This window comes from Sinocyclocheilus grahami, unplaced genomic scaffold (genome assembly GCF_001515645.1).
Source record: "Sinocyclocheilus grahami isolate Dianchi unplaced genomic scaffold, SAMN03320097.WGS_v1.1 scaffold36.1, whole genome shotgun sequence".
NCBI classification, from domain to species: domain Eukaryota; kingdom Metazoa; phylum Chordata; class Actinopteri; order Cypriniformes; family Cyprinidae; genus Sinocyclocheilus; species Sinocyclocheilus grahami.
The window spans coordinates 1,683,276-1,705,528 of record NW_015505215.1 but is presented as its reverse complement, the minus strand read 5'-3'; the positions used below and the strand labels follow the sequence as shown (position 1 = coordinate 1,705,528).

The 22,253-nt window shown below is 37.3% G+C and overlaps 1 protein-coding gene across 1 annotated transcript in view; it reads left to right on the top strand.

Moving 5' to 3' along the window:
- LOC107581546 (attractin-like protein 1) overlaps window positions 1–22,253 on the top strand; it is a 133,861-nt gene that overhangs the window by 57,806 nt on the left and 53,802 nt on the right. Inside the window, exons 18-21 of the mRNA XM_016267124.1 lie at window positions 3,989–4,207; window positions 4,961–5,098; window positions 7,405–7,498; window positions 17,657–17,709. Coding sequence (XP_016122610.1) covers window positions 3,989–4,207; window positions 4,961–5,098; window positions 7,405–7,498; window positions 17,657–17,709 — 504 coding nt within the window. The remainder of the gene's footprint in view (window positions 1–3,988; window positions 4,208–4,960; window positions 5,099–7,404; window positions 7,499–17,656; window positions 17,710–22,253) is intronic.

Sequence of the window (22,253 nt, the reverse complement as noted above, 5' to 3'; positions counted from 1 at the left end):
ATCAATATATCATATTTAGACGTTTTATTGTTCGCTTCTGTGTTGCTATTTATTCTAGTCTGCCTGTTTCCTGAAGAAAAAAATCCGATCTGATGTAATGAATAAAACCTTTTTTTTTTTTGATTACCCGAAGTTTATTGGTGTTCTTCTTGTATAATTCAAATGATAAATTATATAACTAAACAAATTAATAATTAATTAGGTGAAGCTGTGCGCTTGAATTTGTCATTGCATCATCTTATGCAATGTGGAGAATTAGGCCTATTATTGCTAATTATTGTCTATAGGCTATTTTAGTAATTTAAATAACAGGTTATCGTAATATATTGATTAATGACATTGTATTATAATAGCCTATTACACCACCCAAATATGTATTTACTTCCTTCTAATTCTCGTTGTCAGTGCAGGCTTGTTTAGCTTAATATTGACTGTTATGAAAAGTGACTAGTGTAGCCTGCATAAAAAAGCCTTGAACATAAAACAACAGGACAAAAATATAGTTGATGACTAGACAATCATTTCATGACTCTAGGCACTTCTTTGTGAAGACAGTAGCATAATACAGTGAAATAATATGTTCTTTAGCCATTCAAAAACAGCTGTCATGTGCGTGGGTAAATTTTACCCGCTGGCGCTTTTAGGTATACAGCGACCCCTGACAGGTTCTAGTGTTAAAGCAAATTGAATGCCCGTGTATACTCGGATTCAAATAATCATGATTGATGCACCCTCTGTTCAAAATTAGTTTAGTCCCTAATTTTGTTCCTGTGTCTCATTACGTTTGTCCTGCAGAAACTGTCCCCCTGGGTTGGCCTGAGGAAGATCAACGTGTCATACTGGGGCTGGGAGGACATGTCTTCATTCACTAACACCTCTCTGCAGTGGCTACCCAGTGAGCCCAATGATTCAGGCTTCTGTGCTTACCTGGAGAGAGCTCAGGTCTCTGGCCTCAGGGCGAATCCCTGCACCGCCAACACAGATGGCCTCATCTGTGAGAAACCAGTTGGTGAGTCTCTGATTCATTCTTCTATTCCCATTTATTCTTAAAGAAAGCCTGGAAATAAGCCAATAAGAAACATAACCATTCCCTTTTCAGTAACTTCATCCATATTTCCTCCCTCGCAGTGAGCCCGAACCAGAACGCCCGCCCGTGTAAGACGCCCTGCTCCCTGCGCACCACTTGTGAGAACTGCACCAGCCAGGCCATGGAGTGCATGTGGTGTGGAAGCACCAAACGCTGCGTGGACTCCAATGCCTACGTCATCTCCTTTCCCTATGGCCAGTGTCTGGAGTGGCAGACAGGAGACTGCATGTGTGAGTGTCCTCATTTACATATAGTGGCCATCATTGCTTATAAGCTGCCCCAGAGAGAATCTGTGGTCTTTTTTCCAGTTTCAGCACTGATTTTGAGGGGGAAAAAAGGAAGTGAATGTGTAACACAGTAAAATGTGTTAAACGGAACTGAGAGTACCGCACTATTATTGGTAGCATTATCATATTATATGAAATATTTACTAAATTGAAGTGGTGGAGAATGTGTAGAACTTGGTAACTTTGTACTGTTCAGAGACTTGATGTCTGAACGTTTATTTTTTATTTTTTAAAGAAATTAATACATTTACTCAGCAAGGATGCAATAAATTGAGCAAGGGTGACAGTAAAAACATTTATAATGTTACAAAAGATTTCTATTTCAAATAAAAGCCATTCTTTTGACCTTTTTTATTCATTAAAGGGTCCTGAAAAAAAAAGTGAAAAAGGAGTTTTCAGAAACATATTAGGCACCACAACTGTTTTCAACAGTAAAACATGTTTCTTGAGCACCGAATCTGCAAAATAAAATGGTTTCTGAAAGGTCATGTGACACTAAAGACTGGAGTAATGGCTGCTGAAAAATTCAGTTTGGTCATCACATGAATAAATGTAATTTAAAATGTATTACAATAGAACGCTTATTTTAAATTGTAATAATATTTCACAATTTTGCTGTTTTACTGTATTTTTATGCAAATTAATGCAGCCTTGGTGACAACAAGAGAGTTCTTTCAAAAACATTAAAAAAGTCTTACTGACCCCAAACATTTTAAGTTTCGGTAGTGTATATTTATGAATATTTACAGGTGCATCTCAATAAATTAGAATGTCATGGAAAAGTTCATTTATTTCAGTAATTCAACTCAAATTGTGAAACTCGTGTATTAAATAAATTCAATGCACACAGACTGAAGTAGTTTAAGTCTTTGGTTCTTTTAATTGTGATGATTTTGGCTCAAATTTTTTTAAATGATTCATTGCTATTTTTCTTTATAGGAATACTTTTGGACTTGGAAATGATTGTACATATAGTGGTGAGACATTTTGTTCATTGAAATGAAACCTTGAATAACGAGATGTTTTCTCTGTGTAGCCTTTCAGAGAAAGATACAACCAATCAGTGCCTGTCAGCGGCCTGGGTGGTGTGGGTTCTTCATCTCTATCAGATCTGTTGTTTCATCCCATTAGCTGAACTGCTTGGCCTCTGATCCGCCTGTAATGTGCAATTAGTGTTCCAATTTGTCTGCCTAAGCATTCGCTCTTCAAGAATGGGTTCTTATGGCACACGTCGGAACGCTAAGTGATAAAAACTTAGCTAATTTGACTGAGAAAACTACATAATTTGGCATAAACGTTCCTCAGGGAATATAAATAAGAGGACTTGACATCCCTCAAATACCTTAATGTTCCTGATTTTTCACTTTGCTTGGTGTGTAGTTCACATTTACATTCGGCGTGTTTGAAATGCAACTTGTTTGCTGACTATTTATTTGTTACACAGCTGTGTGCATATCCTGTGTTATGCCATCTTTGTCCTCCAGACTAAAGGCTTCCAAGTGCTCATAATGTCTTATTTCACACTATCAGACAGTGAGGTAAGCATACAGGGGACACACGGACACTCTCCGACTGTAGTCTGTTTTTATGACAGGCCTATACTTACTGATAGAACTTCCATTATGCTCAGTCTGATGGAAAATGAATTGAAAGCTCTCCACCAGAAGGAGGTGGTACGATTCTACACATCTGTCTGGCTCAGGAATCCTTTTTGTCGACAAAATGTATCTTTCTGTCCGAGTGATGGTTACTTAACGTTTCAACTGCTCCACCATAAGCCTCGTCCTGTGTCGGTACCATTTTAAAGATCTATTTCTGCTTCTGCTAGGTTTTTTTTCCTCCCCTCTGTTTTTCTTCTTTTTCTCTTAAGGGGCTTTGTCTCTGTCGGAGCATGGCTGGATGAGTTTGATTCACACTTGTGAAGGTGTGCGTTTTTTTTTTAGGTGGCAGTGATTTGTACTGGCATGTGGGGAGCTTGTGTGTGTCGACGACCCTCATATTGTAACAGTCTGATAAATTCAATCTTAAATCTGGCGGCTGATTTATGTCTGTGAACACGTGGGCCTTCACTATTTTGAATCAGAAGAAATTTATTTTTATTCCCAGAGTTGTCTCATCTGTTTTCCATGCCTAACCCGTCTAGACATCTCCTCACCCCTAAACAAATGATTTTTATTGCATGCCGAATCAAATCATATGGTGCTGTTGAGAATCTGTCAGCTCCTGCAGCTGAGAATCCATGGACTCCTGCCAGCATAATGACTAACATTGTGCTTTTTCACTGTTATTGCTGCCATCATGTTGACCCTGAATACACTTTGTCTGTAAAGCTTATTGTTGTGAGGACTGAGATCCTAAGAGATGTGATTTGGCTGCCGGAGAGGTGGATCAAACTGAAAGAGGCTGACGCATATGGCTCTGATATGCTTTTTGGGAGAGTGGACTTTCTGGTGGTATTTGAGAGCATATTACTCAGTCAGTGGAGTGATATGCCCCATGAGAGCTTGAAAGTATAATTTTAAGCGTGTCTTTGTTGTTTCTCATTGTTTATTTCTCAGAATCTGCTGGCTTTTGTCTCTTCTGCCTATCATCTCTCTCTTTTCTGTCGTTGCAGCTCAGAACTGCTCTGGTTTGCGTACATGCGGTCTGTGTCTGGAGCAGCCTGACTGCGGCTGGTGTGGGGACCCTAGTAACACCGGCCGAGGGCAGTGCATGGAGGGTTCATATCGCGGGCCCATGAAGAGCCCCTCCAGACACCGTCAAGACATGGTGCTGGAGACGGGACTCTGCCCAAAAGAACGGGGCTTTGAGTGGGCCTTCATCCAGTGCCCTGGTGAGAACCACCCACGTTCAGACAATCACATGCACACTTGTCCTTTAAAGAGCAAATTTGTTACACCAGGGTTTTTTTAAACTGCTGGCCAGGAACCCCCTGGGGGCACAAAGAGGTGCAAGGTGATCTGAAAAAAAAACTGATGGGAAAATATTGTATTTTAAGGGCTTTAATAGTTAACATATATATTTAAGAAATTAATTAATTATATTTATTGTGACAGTAAATAAGTGATAAATTTACTGTTTTAAGACTGATCAGAAGTAGTGAGAATAATTGTGATAATTTTATTGACAGCCGTAGTTTTTAACAGTAATAAAAACAAACATATATACACACACACACACACATATATATATATATATATATAGTTTTTTTGGTATAAACTACTATTCAAAAGTTTGAGATTTTTTTAAAAGAAATTATTACTTTTATACAGTAAGGATGATTCCAATTGATCAAAAGTTACTGTTATATTTTGTTGTCTTTACAGTATCACTCTTAATATTTTTCCACAATAAAGATGGGATTTTAAATATGAAAATATATAGCTGGTTTCATGTTTTAGGAAAGGGATCCCTCACTAGGGGATCATTGTATTGTATGTGGGTTTTTGGCATCAAAAGTTTGAATGTCCTTTAGTTTTCAATTCTTTAGTTTATATAACACTGTGAGTCATCTCTGACATCAAAGTTTGTAAAATAAAAAAAAAAGAAGAAAATTCCAAACTGACAATCAACTTTTATTTCCCAGCATGCCAGTGCAATGGCCACAGCACATGTGTGAACGTCAGTGTGTGCGAGCAGTGTCGTAACCTCACCACCGGCCTTCACTGCGAAACATGCTTGTCTGGATACCATGGAGACCCAACCAATGGTGGAAAGTGCCAAGGTGAGAATATTTGCACCTGCTACTAACAGAGCATTTTGATATACCATTTGGCTTAGTAATGGAGAAAAGAGCACACTGGGAAATGAGTGTTGGAAGAAAATTCCAAACTGACAATCAACTTTTATTTCCCAGCATGCCAGTGCAATGGCCACAGCACATGTGTGAACGTCAGTGTGTGCGAGCAGTGTCGTAACCTCACCACCGGCCTTCACTGCGAAACATGCTTGTCTGGATACCATGGAGACCCAACCAATGGCGGAAAGTGCCAAGGTGAGAATATTTGCACCTGCTACTAACAGAGCATTTTGATATACCATTTGGCTTAGTAATGGAGAAAAGAGCACACTGGGAAATGAGTGTTGAGGTCATAGAGGTGGTTGTGCTGCCAGAGGCGAGGGGTAAGATCACACATAGACATGCACTCACATTTTTTCTCTTTTGCCCTGGAGAATGTCAGTTTACAGCACTGGCCTATGATTCCAGGTGAAACAGGATATGTTGTCATAGACCATTATGTTCACAGATATGGGAGAACTCCCCCACCAGGAGTTTAAAACTAAGAGCTAGTGATCACAAAATATGTGTTATTTTAAACATTATAAAAGTGCGGTCCTAAGAGGTCTTATGTTTTATTTACAACATATTTTTGTATGTAAATGGATTTGTTCCTCAATGTTTTTGTGAAATTTTGCCCAAGGCCACTTCTACTTTAATACTTGATGACACATCAGTTCTGAAACTGCTCCCTGCAAACATTAGACACTATCATATTTCCCATATTCTTGAGAAATATTATATTCATATTCCTTCTTAAAAGCGGACCAGCTCACAAAAGACGTTCATATGCACATCAGCATAGACCTTTGATATACGACCTACAGGATGCTGGGATTTAGAGACAGCATAGTCTCTGTCATGCATGTTTAGTACAGTGGACAAAAGCCTGTCAGAGCCCAATGATCTGGAGTCATGTTAGTGCAGCGTGAAGAGCTTGTGTAGAATTGAAGCTTATTTTAGAAATAATTATAGTCCACTGCTCAAAAAAGGAAAATGGATTTCAGTACAGATAAAAGACTGTGGCACTTAAAGCAGGTGTTTTTGTCCATAGCAAAAATCTTCTGAACGCAATTTAACCTGTTTTGCAGAGTTTCAGAACTGGTGATCTTGAAGTGAGTCATGTAATAAGAAATAAAATTTTCCTCATGCTTTGAAATAAGAGTTAATTGAAACTCTTATTTCAAAACTTTCTCCCAAGTCCAAAAAGACCAATTTCATCCAAAATTTCATCCAGATTCTACAAATACACTAACACAACAACTCCCACATCAATGCCAGTAATGCCAATATGGAGTTCAGCAACATGGTCTGCTCAGCCATAGTGATGTTTCATATGACCACTTTACTCATTAAAAATATATGTTTGTATAGACGGTATTATTCACAAGTTCAGGGCCAGTATGAGAAATGTTTATAAAAGTGTCTTTTAAATGTATTGTAAGATGTTTTAATGTTTTTGAAAGAAGTCTTCTTTCAAAAACATTAAAAGATCTCACTGACCCTAAACTTTTGAACAGTAGTCTATAACATAAAACATATGCAAAAATATATATTTTATATAATATATACAAATATATATTTGCAAGTAAATTTATGAAATTTAATTTAAATGTGTAAATCTGTTATTTAAATAAATCTATTTCAAACTATTGTTATTTTATTTTTAAATTTTGTAATATGTCGTACTAAATTCAGATGTTTTAGTTTCTGCTCTGCCAGGAGTATGTAATAGTTTTATTTTCGAGTGCACATAGAATGAAGAGAATTTACCGTTATGTTTGGTTATTGACATCTGTGGTTAAGGTTTGTAATTTATTATTTTGATTTCCATTAATGTTGCCTAGGGACCGTAATGTGATATTCTTATTTCATCTAATGCAGCAAAACTCACTTCTCTGTGAAGAAAATCTGAGAACAGAAAGGGACCACCTATGGCTATGAGCTAATCTCACTGTTTTTGTCAGCCTGTTTGACCTGAAGTATAGATCCAACTGATATACTGAAAACTGAAGAGACTGAATTGAATTTGAATGTTTGAGTCAATTAAGTCGTTTGTATTTGTATTTATTTGTAGATAAAGAGCTCATTCCTTATTGAAATCTACATATTTTCTTTAAATTGCAGTATGTGCAGTTTTCATTAATTAAATATTTAAGCTACTGTGTTCGTAGATCAGTCTACTTCTCTGTGTTTCTGTTCTCACACACCCCCATTTTTGTCCGGTTCCCCCACACTTTTTTGTTTTTCAGCCTGTAAATGTAATGGCCATGCCAACGTATGCCAGGTGCTGACGGGCAAATGCTTCTGCACCACCAAGGGTATCAAAGGCGACCAATGCCAGCTGTAAGTACCTCTACTGCATACAAACATTTAATTATCTTAAGGACATACCAAGACTTTTATTTTAAAACATTTTAAATAAATATAATTTTTTTAATAGAATAAATACTTAAGAAAAACATTAATATACTTATTCAATAAATAATATTATAATTTTTTATTGCAATTTATTTATTTATTTCAACCCCAATTGACATTGTCCCTGAATCTTTCCAAAGTATAGTTAATACCTACACACCCCATTAATCGTTAAGCCTCCTGCATTCCATTTAGCTTGACTCTGTGTCCTCACAATTTTGCCTAAAGCTGACCTGCAGACGCAGCATATTTTGTCTGCGTGTGTGCACACACTTTAATAGCACTAATGGAGGTGGAAGTGAGGTGTGGGAGTGTGCTGGCATGTGTTTGTGACTATTAGAGAGACCATTCCTCTGAGAATAATGAGTCAAGTGTTTCACTCACTGCATTGTTATATGTGCATGCAGAAATTCTAAAGAGTGGGTTGACCAGTCATGCTTATTTAGGAGATGTGGGTGCGAACTGAATTTCCCACTCAGATACTTCAGTCATAGAAACAGAAGCTGGTGAGCAGCTTGAAATCTGGGCTGCTATGTTGCATTCAGAGCCACAGCAGAGGATGGTAGCTCCTTTGTTGTGCTCTTTTAAGAGCAAATGCTTTGTTATAGACTGACGTGTAACTCTGGGATATGAAGTGTTTTATGACAGGAAACAGGAAACTGTCCTTTGTCCCTGCAGGTCTCTTTTCACATTGTATTTTTTGGCACCACAGTGCATTTTCATCATAAACATAGCGACAGCTGTACACCGTAGTAAGGTAATGACTCAGGAGGAGAAGGCATCATAGAAAGCATTGTGCACTTAATTTTTTACTTTGCTTTACTAGTACCATTGTTAATACCGTAACTGATTGACGTTCGGTTCCATTCGGTTTCCATTAATGTTTCTTGCTAAATGTTTCTTCCATGCAAAAATACTCTGGCAGTATATTGTGCACTGCAACATTACAATTAAATCTACTACGCAAAAACATATGCAATATGTCCAGTATAGTTCAATTTCCAAAAAATTGATTCTTATAAACAGGTTCTTTTTAGTGAATTAAAAGCATAGTGACAAGTGTAGTCCGATTTCTGAACAAGTGACTCTTATGAGCTCATTATTTACTGAATCAAAAACATTGAGTGTGACCAGAGTAGTCCAATTACAGAAAAGGGTAGTTGACTCTTGTGAGCTCAGTCTTATTAGTGAATCAGAAACATTATTATCAAGATTATTAACAAGATTATCTCCAGTGTTTAATTCCTGAACAATTGACACTTATGAGTGAGTAGTTCTTTTTAGTGAATCAAAAGAGTTTGACTAATGTAGTTCAATTCCTGAACTAGTGACTCTTATGAGTTGGATCTTTTTCGTAAATCAAAAACATAGAAAATGACCAGTGTAGTTTTGAATCCTGAACAAGTGACTCTTATGAGTTGGCTCTTTTTAGTGAATCATAAACATAGAGTGTGACCAGTGTATCCAGATTCCTGGGTGAGTGACTCTTATTAGGTAATAGTTATTTTTAGTGAATCAAACACGTAGTGTGTGACTAGTGTAGTCCAATTCCTAAAAAAAGCAGCTCTTATGAGTTGGTTCTTTTTAGTAAATCAAAAACATAGTGTGTGACCAGTGTAGAGTAATTCCCGAACAAGTGATGATTTCTCTCTCTCGTGTGCATGCTGGTAGATGCTTGTTTTTAATTGTGCGTAACCCAGTCAGGCCAAGCCAGGTCCATTGATGATGTATTCAAGCGTGTCTTCATCACAAGGACAAATGAGTGCACAGGCAGCAGTTGAGACGGCCGTTACCGCTTCCTGTTTATTCCTCTCCTTCCCACTCTGTTCTCTCTCTCCTTCATTACTCAGAGCGGACAGATGCCATTGCCCATCCTACATAACGAGGTCCATAATGAAGCACCAGGACCATTTTTGTCACGCACAAATACTATCACACTCAAAATGGTTGATTAAAGACCTGATGTGCTGCAGTGATCGCTCGCTGACCCCCTTTTAGTGAGCTGACAGTGAAAGAGCATAGTCCAATTCCTTAAAAAAGCAGCTCTTATGAGTTGGTTCTTTTTAGTAAATCAGAAACATAGTGTGTGACCAGTGTAGAGTAATTCCCGAACAAGTGATGATTTCTCTCTCTCGTGTGCATGCTGGTAGATGCTTGTTTTTAATTGTGCGTAACCCAATCAGGCCAAGCCAGGTCCATTGATGATGTATTCAAGCGTGTCTTCATCACAAGGACAAATGAGTGCACAGGCAGCAGTTGAGACGGCCGTTACCGCTTCCTGTTTATTCCTCTCCTTCCCACTCTGTTCTCTCTCTCCTTCATTACTCAGAGCGGACAGATGCCATTGCCCATCCTACATAACGAGGTCCATAATGAAGCACCAGGACCATTTTTGTCACGCACAAATACTATCACACTCAAAATGGTTGATTAAAGACCTGATGTGCTGCAGTGATCGCTCGCTGACCCCCTTTTAGTGAGCTGACAGTGAAAGAGCAATTCAAAGTTTTTTTTCACAGTCCTGAGCGGGACTTTAGAGCATAGAGAACACGTCACTCTCCTTTACGATCAGACAGCAGCTCACCAAGAGATATTTGAAAAGATACACATGATTAAAGAAAGAAAATTGATACAATTTGAAGCAAAAGCATGCTTGATTACTGTAGAGTCTATCATCATCATGATGGAGTGTCATGGAGTGTGTTGTGTGTGTTGCGGCACTCCAGGTGTGACCCAAATGGGGATCAAATTATGGCACTACAGAGAGAGAGTGCATTAAAGCATGCACAGCATGTCTGTGCGCTCTCACTGGAGATTAAATTAAGATACTGAGAGTAAGAGTGCATTATGTTTACTCCGAGACAGCATAGAGTACATTGTGTGTACATTGTGTGTATGTGGCATGAACGCTGGAAACCTCTCCTTCTGATTTGCAGTGTATGGGTGAGAGAGAATAGTCATTTCTGAAATGTCATCCAGATTAAAGGCTAGGGGACTGATATGTAGAGGTTTTAAAATGCCTGTGGTGCAGTTTGTCCTGTGTCCTCTATACTGTGGTAAAAGTGTACTCTACCTTGTCCTCTCATATTTATCACCAACTCTCAGAAAAAAATATGAATGCTTCGGATCCCTGCAAGCTAAGGGCAAAGATATTTACAGTATGAGATGGAGGTCTCTGTATGTTTGACTGTAATAATGGTGTACTTTAGAAGGTGTACTTAAAAGGTAAACGTGTTTTTGTTGGGGGGGTTTTCCCATTGTTTTATTATCACATGGCTGGGAGTCGATCCAGATTACCCGATTTAATTTGTTTCACCAATCAAAATTGCTCCCAAATAAATAAACTGCTAAATAAGTGGGTCATAAGTATGGAAGCCCATTTCAGCCATGTAAGAAAAAAAAATCATGCTTTGGTAAATCATAATTATAAATATTTTTTATATTTATGACATAAAAGTCAAAATTATGGCATACTAAGTCATACTAATTATGTGATATAAAAAATTGAATTAAAATAAAAACAAAAACACAACTGACATAAATTGATATTATATAAGATAAAACGTTATGAAAAAAATTTAAATGATGACAAAAATTACTTTTATAATTATGAGATAAAAAGTTGCAGTTATGATATGCTAAGTCATAATTATAAGGGAAAAAGTAATTAACAACTGTCATAATCATGGCTTTTAATGTGGTAATTATGACACTTTTTAATGTGCTTAAATTGGACTTTTTATCATAATTATGATTTACCAAAGCACTTGGTAAAAAGCACAAAACTCAAAATGAACTAAGAGTTACAGGATTTGTTTGTGAATCAGATTGTTTGATTTTGCATGTAACTTGTGAGGAAAATAGAAAACGCATTTTGTGCATATTTTATTGCATCACATACAATACAAACCCTAAAGCCACATTTGGCTGGACTGCACAATTGTAATTCATTTGCATAATTACATAAAGTATTTTTCTGGCTGTAATGCATGCGAACTAGGAGCACTGTGTTAGATTAGCTCCAAAGTAACTAGAACAGAGCCCGGCATTCTGCATTAACTAAAACATAGTTTAATTTACTTGTTAAAAGCAGCTTTAATGATTAATTGCATTTGCACTTCAGATACGTTTACAGGACAATGGTGTGGATTGAAAGTGAATTGCCTCTGTAGAAACTAAGTGGCGAAATTGTTGTGGGGAGAGGGAGTGAGCGAGTTGTGCGCTCAAATGAATGCAGACTCTAATTGGACCGTCAGTTCCTGGCTCAGAAGACCAACAGGATGTGTAAGCTGCTTAGGCTGGTGGAGAGCTGGGCCGACAGCGTTGTGTTAATTGTTTAGCGTGTTTGAGATTGAGGTAGAGGAAGCTTTGGGCTGTCTCCTGGCGCTCTCTAATGAAGCTGAGGAAATAAAAGACCCCGACAACAGAGTGGAATTACATAATCTGCCTTAGTATGGAAAGGGACAAAGATACAGCAGGCACCACACAAATTCAACACACTTACACAACAATATTCTGCGTGCACAGCGCACACATAGAGAGCCACATCTGACAAAGTGTGACCCCGAATGGAGCTCTCTTTCACGCCGCCTTGTGCTTGAATGAGCAAATACACCTTGCCGATTTGAACATTCAAAAGATTTTAAAGCATTCAAGCACAAGAAGACGTGAATAACAACTCCATTCAGTGTGTTTTGTGCACGCAGACATCAGGCAACGCGCGAGTCCTGAATTTAGTTTTTTTCCACGTCTTATTGCGCTTGAACAGACAAATACATACAAAAGTATGTGAAAATACCCGTCTTAGCGAGTATCCTCAAAAACAGTCGGTTATGTCTTAAGTGAACTTAAAAAAATGAGAATTGGATGTATATTATATTGGATTCATGCATTGTCTCTTAAAGTGACCGTGCCTCATTTACCAGCTGCTGTTGATGTCCTTAATGTTAATTAAGTATTAATCTATATTTAATTTATACAGTGAAGAATATGCAATGTTATTTTGCACTTGATTCTTCATTTCTGTACCTGAACACATACAAACCTAAAGCACCGTTTAATTTGTATCTTTGTTCTATTTATTTGTGCTGTTGCTTGTAATTTGTTCATTTGTTCTTATTTACTAACTGTTACTAACTAATGTTTGAACTTTATATTTGTTATGTTAATAGTTTTTGCTGTGGTAACGAAACTGGATTCAAGAATTGTAAAATTGAACTGGTATTTAAAATGTTGGTATCATATAAGCTTATTTATTAGAATACAAGATAACAGTGGTCAAAAACAACTATTACAACAACTATTTTAATTTTTGTGGCAGGGCCAGTGAAAATGTTGGCAGGGCAAGTAAAAATTTGAACCACTGGCCTGACCGGGCCAGTAGAAAAAATCCTTAGCGTTGAGCCCTGGTAGGGCAGGGACTTGGTTCAATGCATCAGTTAGTAATTGTTTTTTTTAGATGTGGGCATTACAGATAAATGTGAGGTTGAATGATTGGAGAAGTCCTGCATACATCACCAGAGAGATGTCTGGTTATGACATTTTGATTAAGGCCAAAATTTTCTTAAAAATGAAACTTGCATGGATGAATTATTCACATTAAGACCTATCAATATAAATAGGATATGGATAGAGTACATTTTATTTAATGCCAACTTAAACATCACAGATTTAATATTTAACAAAGTTATTCAGCATTTGCAAAAGAACATATTTACTAAATAAGCTATGCGGTTAGTTGTCTATTTGGTCATTAGGAAGGAAACAGATGTTCATATGCACTTGTACATGGACATGCAATATATATAAACTAGTGACTCTTATGAGTTGGATCTTTTTCGTAAATCAAAAACATAGAAAATGACCAGTGTAGTTTTGAATCCTGAACAAGTGACTCTTATGAGTTGGCTCTTTTTAGTGAATCATAAACATAGAGTGTGACCAGTGTATCCAGATTCCTGGGTGAGTGACTCTTATTAGGTAATAGTTATTTTTAGTGAATCAAACACGTAGTGTGTGACTAGTGTAGTCCAATTCCTAAAAAAAGCAGCTCTTATGAGTTGGTTCTTTTTAGTAAATCAGAAACATAGTGTGTGACCAGTGTAGAGTAATTCCCGAACAAGTGATGATTTCTCTCTCTCGTGTGCATGCTGGTAGATGCTTGTTTTTAATTGTGCGTAACCCAATCAGGCCAAGCCAGGTCCATTGATGATGTATTCAAGCGTGTCTTCATCACAAGGACAAATGAGTGCACAGGCAGCAGTTGAGACGGCCGTTACCGCTTCCTGTTTATTCCTCTCCTTCCCACTCTGTTCTCTCTCTCCTTCATTACTCAGAGCGGACAGATGCCATTGCCCATCCTACATAACGAGGTCCATAATGAAGCACCAGGACCATTTTTGTCATGCACAAATACTATCACACTCAAAATGGTTGATTAAAGACCTGATGTGCTGCAGTGATCGCTCGCTGACCCCCTTTTAGTGAGCTGACAGTGAAAGAGCAATTCAAAGTTTTTTTTCACAGTCCTGAGCGGGACTTTAGAGCATAGAGAACACGTCACTCTCCTTTACGATCAGACAGCAGCTCACCAAGAGATATTTGAAAAGATACACATGATTAAAGAAAGAAAATTGATACAATTTGAAGCAAAAGCATGCTTGATTACTGTAGAGTCTATCATCATCATGATGGAGTGTCATGGAGTGTGTTGTGTGTGTTGCGGCACTCCAGGTGTGACCCAAATGGGGATCAAATTATGGCACTACAGAGAGAGAGTGCATTAAAGCATGCACAGCATGTCTGTGCGCTCTCACTGGAGATTAAATTAAGATACTGAGAGTAAGAGTGCATTATGTTTACTCCGAGACAGCATAGAGTACATTGTGTGTACATTGTGTGTATGTGGCATGAACGCTGGAAACCTCTCCTTCTGATTTGCAGTGTATGGGTGAGAGAGAATAGTCATTTCTGAAATGTCATCCAGATTAAAGGCTAGGGGACTGATATGTAGAGGTTTTAAAATGCCTGTGGTGCAGTTTGTCCTGTGTCCTCTATACTGTGGTAAAAGTGTACTCTACCTTGTCCTCTCATATTTATCACCAACTCTCAGAAAAAAATATGAATGCTTCGGATCCCTGCAAGCTAAGGGCAAAGATATTTACAGTATGAGATGGAGGTCTCTGTATGTTTGACTGTAATAATGGTGTACTTTAGAAGGTGTACTTAAAAGGTAAACGTGTTTTTGTTGGGGGGGTTTTCCCATTGTTTTATTATCACATGGCTGGGAGTCGATCCAGATTACCCGATTTAATTTGTTTCACCAATCAAAATTGCTCCCAAATAAATAAACTGCTAAATAAGTGGGTCATAAGTATGGAAGCCCATTTCAGCCATGTAAGAAAAAAAAATCATGCTTTGGTAAATCATAATTATAAATATTTTTTATATTTATGACATAAAAGTCAAAATTATGGCATACTAAGTCATACTAATTATGTGATATAAAAAATTGAATTAAAATAAAAACAAAAACACAACTGACATAAATTGATATTATATAAGATAAAACGTTATGAAAAAAATTTAAATGATGACAAAAATTACTTTTATAATTATGAGATAAAAAGTTGCAGTTATGATATGCTAAGTCATAATTATAAGGGAAAAAGTAATTAACAACTGTCATAATCATGGCTTTTAATGTGGTAATTATGACACTTTTTAATGTGCTTAAATTGGACTTTTTATCATAATTATGATTTACCAAAGCACTTGGTAAAAAGCACAAAACTCAAAATGAACTAAGAGTTACAGGATTTGTTTGTGAATCAGATTGTTTGATTTTGCATGTAACTTGTGAGGAAAATAGAAAACGCATTTTGTGCATATTTTATTGCATCACATACAATACAAACCCTAAAGCCACATTTGGCTGGACTGCACAATTGTAATTCATTTGCATAATTACATAAAGTATTTTTCTGGCTGTAATGCATGCGAACTAGGAGCACTGTGTTAGATTAGCTCCAAAGTAACTAGAACAGAGCCCGGCATTCTGCATTAACTAAAACATAGTTTAATTTACTTGTTAAAAGCAGCTTTAATGATTAATTGCATTTGCACTTCAGATACGTTTACAGGACAATGGTGTGGATTGAAAGTGAATTGCCTCTGTAGAAACTAAGTGGCGAAATTGTTGTGGGGAGAGGGAGTGAGCGAGTTGTGCGCTCAAATGAATGCAGACTCTAATTGGACCGTCAGTTCCTGGCTCAGAAGACCAACAGGATGTGTAAGCTGCTTAGGCTGGTGGAGAGCTGGGCCGACAGCGTTGTGTTAATTGTTTAGCGTGTTTGAGATTGAGGTAGAGGAAGCTTTGGGCTGTCTCCTGGCGCTCTCTAATGAAGCTGAGGAAATAAAAGACCCCGACAACAGAGTGGAATTACATAATCTGCCTTAGTATGGAAAGGGACAAAGATACAGCAGGCACCACACAAATTCAACACACTTACACAACAATATTCTGCGTGCACAGCGCACACATAGAGAGCCACATCTGACAAAGTGTGACCCCGAATGGAGCTCTCTTTCACGCCGCCTTGTGCTTGAATGAGCAAATACACCTTGCCGATTTGAACATTCAAAAGATTTTAAAGCATTCAAGCACAAGAAGACGTGAATAACAACTCCATTCAGTGTGTTTTGTGCACGCAGACATCAGGCAACGCGCGAGTCCTGAATTTAGTTTTTTTCCACGTCTTATTGCGCTTGAACAGACAAATACATACAAAAGTATGTGAAAATACCCGTCTTAGCGAGTATCCTCAAAAACAGTCGGTTATGTCTTAAGTGAACTTAAAAAAATGAGAATTGGATGTATATTATATTGGATTCATGCATTGTCTCTTAAAGTGACCGTGCCTCATTTACCAGCTGCTGTTGATGTCCTTAATGTTAATTAAGTATTAATCTATATTTAATTTATACAGTGAAGAATATGCAATGTTATTTTGCACTTGATTCTTCATTTCTGTACCTGAACACATACAAACCTAAAGCACCGTTTAATTTGTATCTTTGTTCTATTTATTTGTGCTGTTGCTTGTAATTTGTTCATTTGTTCTTATTTACTAACTGTTACTAACTAATGTTTGAACTTTATATTTGTTATGTTAATAGTTTTTGCTGTGGTAACGAAACTGGATTCAAGAATTGTAAAATTGAACTGGTATTTAAAATGTTGGTATCATATAAGCTTATTTATTAGAATACAAGATAACAGTGGTCAAAAACAACTATTACAACAACTATTTTAATTTTTGTGGCAGGGCCAGTGAAAATGTTGGCAGGGCAAGTAAAAATTTGAACCACTGGCCTGACCGGGCCAGTAGAAAAAATCCTTAGCGTTGAGCCCTGGTAGGGCAGGGACTTGGTTCAATGCATCAGTTAGTAATTGTTTTTTTTAGATGTGGGCATTACAGATAAATGTGAGGTTGAATGATTGGAGAAGTCCTGCATACATCACCAGAGAGATGTCTGGTTATGACATTTTGATTAAGGCCAAAATTTTCTTAAAAATGAAACTTGCATGGATGAATTATTCACATTAAGACCTATCAATATAAATAGGATATGGATAGAGTACATTTTATTTAATGCCAACTTAAACATCACAGATTTAATATTTAACAAAGTTATTCAGCATTTGCAAAAGAACATATTTACTAAATAAGCTATGCGGTTAGTTGTCTATTTGGTCATTAGGAAGGAAACAGATGTTCATATGCACTTGTACATGGACATGCAATATATATATAAAAAAACACAAATGTACAGATAAAAACTACTAAAAATACCTCAGCTAAAAATATTAAACCCTAAAAAACCTAGTAAATTAAACCTAGCAAAACATCTTGATCTTTATTTTATTTCTTTCTTCTTCTTTTTTCTTTTTTAATTAACAACATTTTTGTTTTCTTGATCCACAGACCATTTATTTTTAATGTTTAATAATTATTATGACAACTGCATGTTCAGATTCATTACTGATGTACGTCATCTAAATTGTTTTTTGTCCCTCTGCAGTTGTGACTCAGAAAACCGTTACCTTGGCAACCCCCTTAGAGGAACCTGTTACTGTGAGTATGCTCTATTTGAGCTCTGACCTTAAAGTAATATTCAAGTACCTTGAAAATTCATCTGACTCTGCAGACACTTTCAAACTCAGAGGCTGTCTGCCATTTAATGAAATTAGACTCAGGGGACTTAAGATGCTGGGAAACCTGGACGAAAATTGCCATGGGCTGATGCACAACCACACAACAAGATAAAAGCTGTGGATGAGACTTTCTGATTTGGCAGAAATCGAAAAGTAGAGTTAGATCTCTTGAACATCTCGGAAGATCTGCAGCAAACCATTTTGAAGTCTGATTGTGTGTGCTGGGCTCAGATGCACAGCACTAGGGGGCAGTCATGTATATCAGAAACAGCGTATTCTCTGGGTATACATCTGTGTTCCTCTCTTTCACTTAGTTTTTTTTTTTTGCAGTTACTATCAGCAGTCATCATGGAGTCTGAAAATGCAGTCAGTAGCGTTTAGGACATCAAATTTCACTCCGTTTGCAAATCCCACCAACATTATCCCCATTGTCATCAATCAGGATTAAATAAAGCCTTCAATTTATCAAACAATTTCCATCCAATCCATTCCCTCTGCGTCTGTTAGATGAGACTCTTGTACTCGCAGGCTTCCGGCCCAATTGCTATTTAGAAGAAAATGTATCACCCGCCCATATTTTCTCAAATAGTGTCCTGTAGGGGGAAGTGATGCTGGAGAGTGGGCCGCAGGCGACGATATAAGACTGGTGAGAGTGTCAAACCCTGTTAGAGTGAGTAAGCAAATGATTCAATCTAATTAAAGACACGAGCAGAAGTTTGGTAGACTTGGATCCAGTAGGCAGTGTGAACTTTCTCACACTCCCTTGTGCATTTCCGGAGACAGCACTAGCAAGTAGCAAGGGTGCTCAGTGTGTTCTGTCAGTGTTACTTGACTCACCATCAAAGATTGATCCTGTAAAAATAGACTTCTTGGTCATGCTAAATTTTCTCAGATTGGTTTACACTCTCACTCTGACCATCCCTCCATGTATTTGCAGTGTAACTGCAGTCGGGAGCGTCTTTAATGACCTGAATGGAGTTCATTGCTCTGGTTTCTGTTGCGTTGTAATGTTGAAATGGAAATTTTTTATCATTACAATGTTCTACCTTAGTTGATTCAGTAGATTCAGATTCATTTGTCTACTCTAGGACACTTAATTCAATGCACAAGAGAGACATTTGTTCTTGTTGCTGTCAGAAGCAACCACAAGCCATTTTTGCGTTTTGTTTGTTACCGTTTATAGACATTTCAAAACACAACTTTAAAACAAAAAAAGAAATTAATATTATTCAGCAAGAATGCATTAAATTGATCAAAGTGACCGTAAAATATTCTTAATGTTCATAAAAGAATCCTGAAAAAAAGATCACTATTTCCACAGAACTATTATGCAGCACAACTGCTTTTAGTATATATATTTTTTATTATAAGAAATGTTTCTATATCATTGCTATATTTAACATTTTACATTACATTTTTATTTTAAAGGTCACACTATTTGTGTTTTTACTGTATTTTTGATCAAATAAATGCAACTTTGGTAAGGATAAGAAACTTCTTTCACTCAAAAATGAAACCGCTGTCATCATTTATCTACTCTTATGTCATTTTCAAACCTGTATGAATATAAAAGAAGATATTTTGAGAAGATAACCAATGTTAACCAAAACTGTTTGGTTACCAACATTCTTAAAATGATCTTCATTTAATTTCTACAGAAGAAAGTCAGTTATACTGGTTTGGAACAACATGAGGGTGAGTAAATGATTACAGAAGTTTCATTTTTGCTCAGACTATCCCTTTAGATGTGTGTTTGAAAGAATGAATTCCAGATTGTAGCAACAGTCAGACAGGAGAATGATCACAAAATTGGTGCACATAAGTCGTTATTACAACATTAGTTGTGTAAGGTCTTACAAATAGTTGAGAACATGACAGAGAACACAAAACTTAAAAGTTTTTGATGCATGCGGGATGACAAGCTTATCTCTTGGCCTAAAATTTTATATTCCAAGTTTTTTATATTCTCATTTAATAACTTACAACTTTATGGCTGACATCCCTCTCAGAACAGCTGTCTGACTCATGAAACTCACTGACATTCACTTTTCTGTTTCATCGTTGAAAAAAAATCCAGCATATATCACCATAATGGTTTAAGAGCAAGCTGGGGGATGGTTCAAGTTTTGTCACCAGTAGATAGTTGCATCTGAAACTAATTTTAAAAGTGACACCGTTCCTTCTGGAAGGATGATTTAAAAGAAAGAAAAGATCATCACTATTCAGTGTCTGAAAGTTACATGATCTTTCAAGCAAAAATAAAGGAAATGAGTAAATATATGTTGCTTCAATGTCGCATCTGAATTGATTAAAAGCTTATAAAGACATTTTTCGAGTTGATGGGGAGTGAAAGAGATGTTTACAATACCATATTGTGATTCACACAAACAGCTGTTCTCTGGGAGATGCCTGTGGCAGCATTCAGTCATTTAACAGCATATTTACTAAATAAGCTATGCGGTTAGTTGTCTATTTGGTCATTAGGAAGGAAACAGATGTTCATATGCACTTGTACATGGACATGCAATATATATAAAAAAAACACAAATGTACAGATAAAAACTACTAAAAATACCTCAGCTAAAAATATTAAACCCTAAAAAACCTAGTAAATTAAACCTAGCAAAACATCTTGATCTTTATTTTATTTCTTTATTCTTCTTTTTTCTTTTTTAATTAACAACATTTTTGTTTTCTTGATCCACAGACCATTTATTTTTAATGTTTAATAATTATTATGACAACTGCATGTTCAGATTCATTACTGATGTACGTCATCTAAATTGTTTTTTGTCCCTCTGCAGTTGTGACTCAGAAAACCGTTACCTTGGCAACCCCCTTAGAGGAACCTGTTACTGTGAGTATGCTCTATTTGAGCTCTGACCTTAAAGTAATATTCAAGTACCTTGAAAATTCATCTGACTCTGCAGACACTTTCAAACTCAGAGGCTGTCTGCCATTTAATGAAATTAGACTCAGGGGACTTAAGATGCTGGGAAACCTGGACGAAAATTGCCATGGGCTGATGCACAACCACACAACAAGATAAAAGCTGTGGATGAGACTTTCTGATTTGGCAGAAATCGAAAAGTAGAGTTAGATCTCTTGAACATCTCGGAAGATCTGCAGCAAACCATTTTGAAGTCTGATTGTGTGTGCTGGGCTCAGATGCACAGCACTAGGGGGCAGTCATGTATATCAGAAACAGCGTATTCTCTGGGTATACATCTGTGTTCCTCTCTTTCACTTAGTTTTTTTTTTTTGCAGTTACTATCAGCAGTCATCATGGAGTCTGAAAATGCAGTCAGTAGCGTTTAGGACATCAAATTTCACTCCGTTTGCAAATCCCACCAACATTATCCCCATTGTCATCAATCAGGATTAAATAAAGCCTTCAATTTATCAAACAATTTCCATCCAATCCATTCCCTCTGCGTCTGTTAGATGAGACTCTTGTACTCGCAGGCTTCCGGCCCAATTGCTATTTAGAAGAAAATGTATCACCCGCCCATATTTTCTCAAATAGTGTCCTGTAGGGGGAAGTGATGCTGGAGAGTGGGCCGCAGGCGACGATATAAGACTGGTGAGAGTGTCAAACCCTGTTAGAGTGAGTAAGCAAATGATTCAATCTAATTAAAGACACGAGCAGAAGTTTGGTAGACTTGGATCCAGTAGGCAGTGTGAACTTTCTCACACTCCCTTGTGCATTTCCGGAGACAGCACTAGCAAGTAGCAAGGGTGCTCAGTGTGTTCTGTCAGTGTTACTTGACTCACCATCAAAGATTGATCCTGTAGCAGTTACTATCAGCAGTCATCATGGAGTCTGAAAATGCAGTCAGTAGCGTTTAGGACATCAAATTTCACTCCGTTTGCAAATCCCACCAACATTATCCCCATTGTCATCAATCAGGATTAAATAAAGCCTTCAATTTATCAAACAATTTCCATCCAATCCATTCCCTCTGCGTCTGTTAGATGAGACTCTTGTACTCGCAGGCTTCCGGCCCAATTGCTATTTAGAAGAAAATGTATCACCCGCCCATATTTTCTCAAATAGTGTCCTGTAGGGGGAAGTGATGCTGGAGAGTGGGCCGCAGGCGACGATATAAGACTGGTGAGAGTGTCAAACCCTGTTAGAGTGAGTAAGCAAATGATTCAATCTAATTAAAGACACGAGCAGAAGTTTGGTAGACTTGGATCCAGTAGGCAGTGTGAACTTTCTCACACTCCCTTGTGCATTTCCGGAGACAGCACTAGCAAGTAGCAAGGGTGCTCAGTGTGTTCTGTCAGTGTTACTTGACTCACCATCAAAGATTGATCCTGTAAAAATAGACTTCTTGGTCATGCTAAATTTTCTCAGATTGGTTTACACTCTCACTCTGACCATCCCTCCATGTATTTGCAGTGTAACTGCAGTCGGGAGCGTCTTTAATGACCTGAATGGAGTTCATTGCTCTGGTTTCT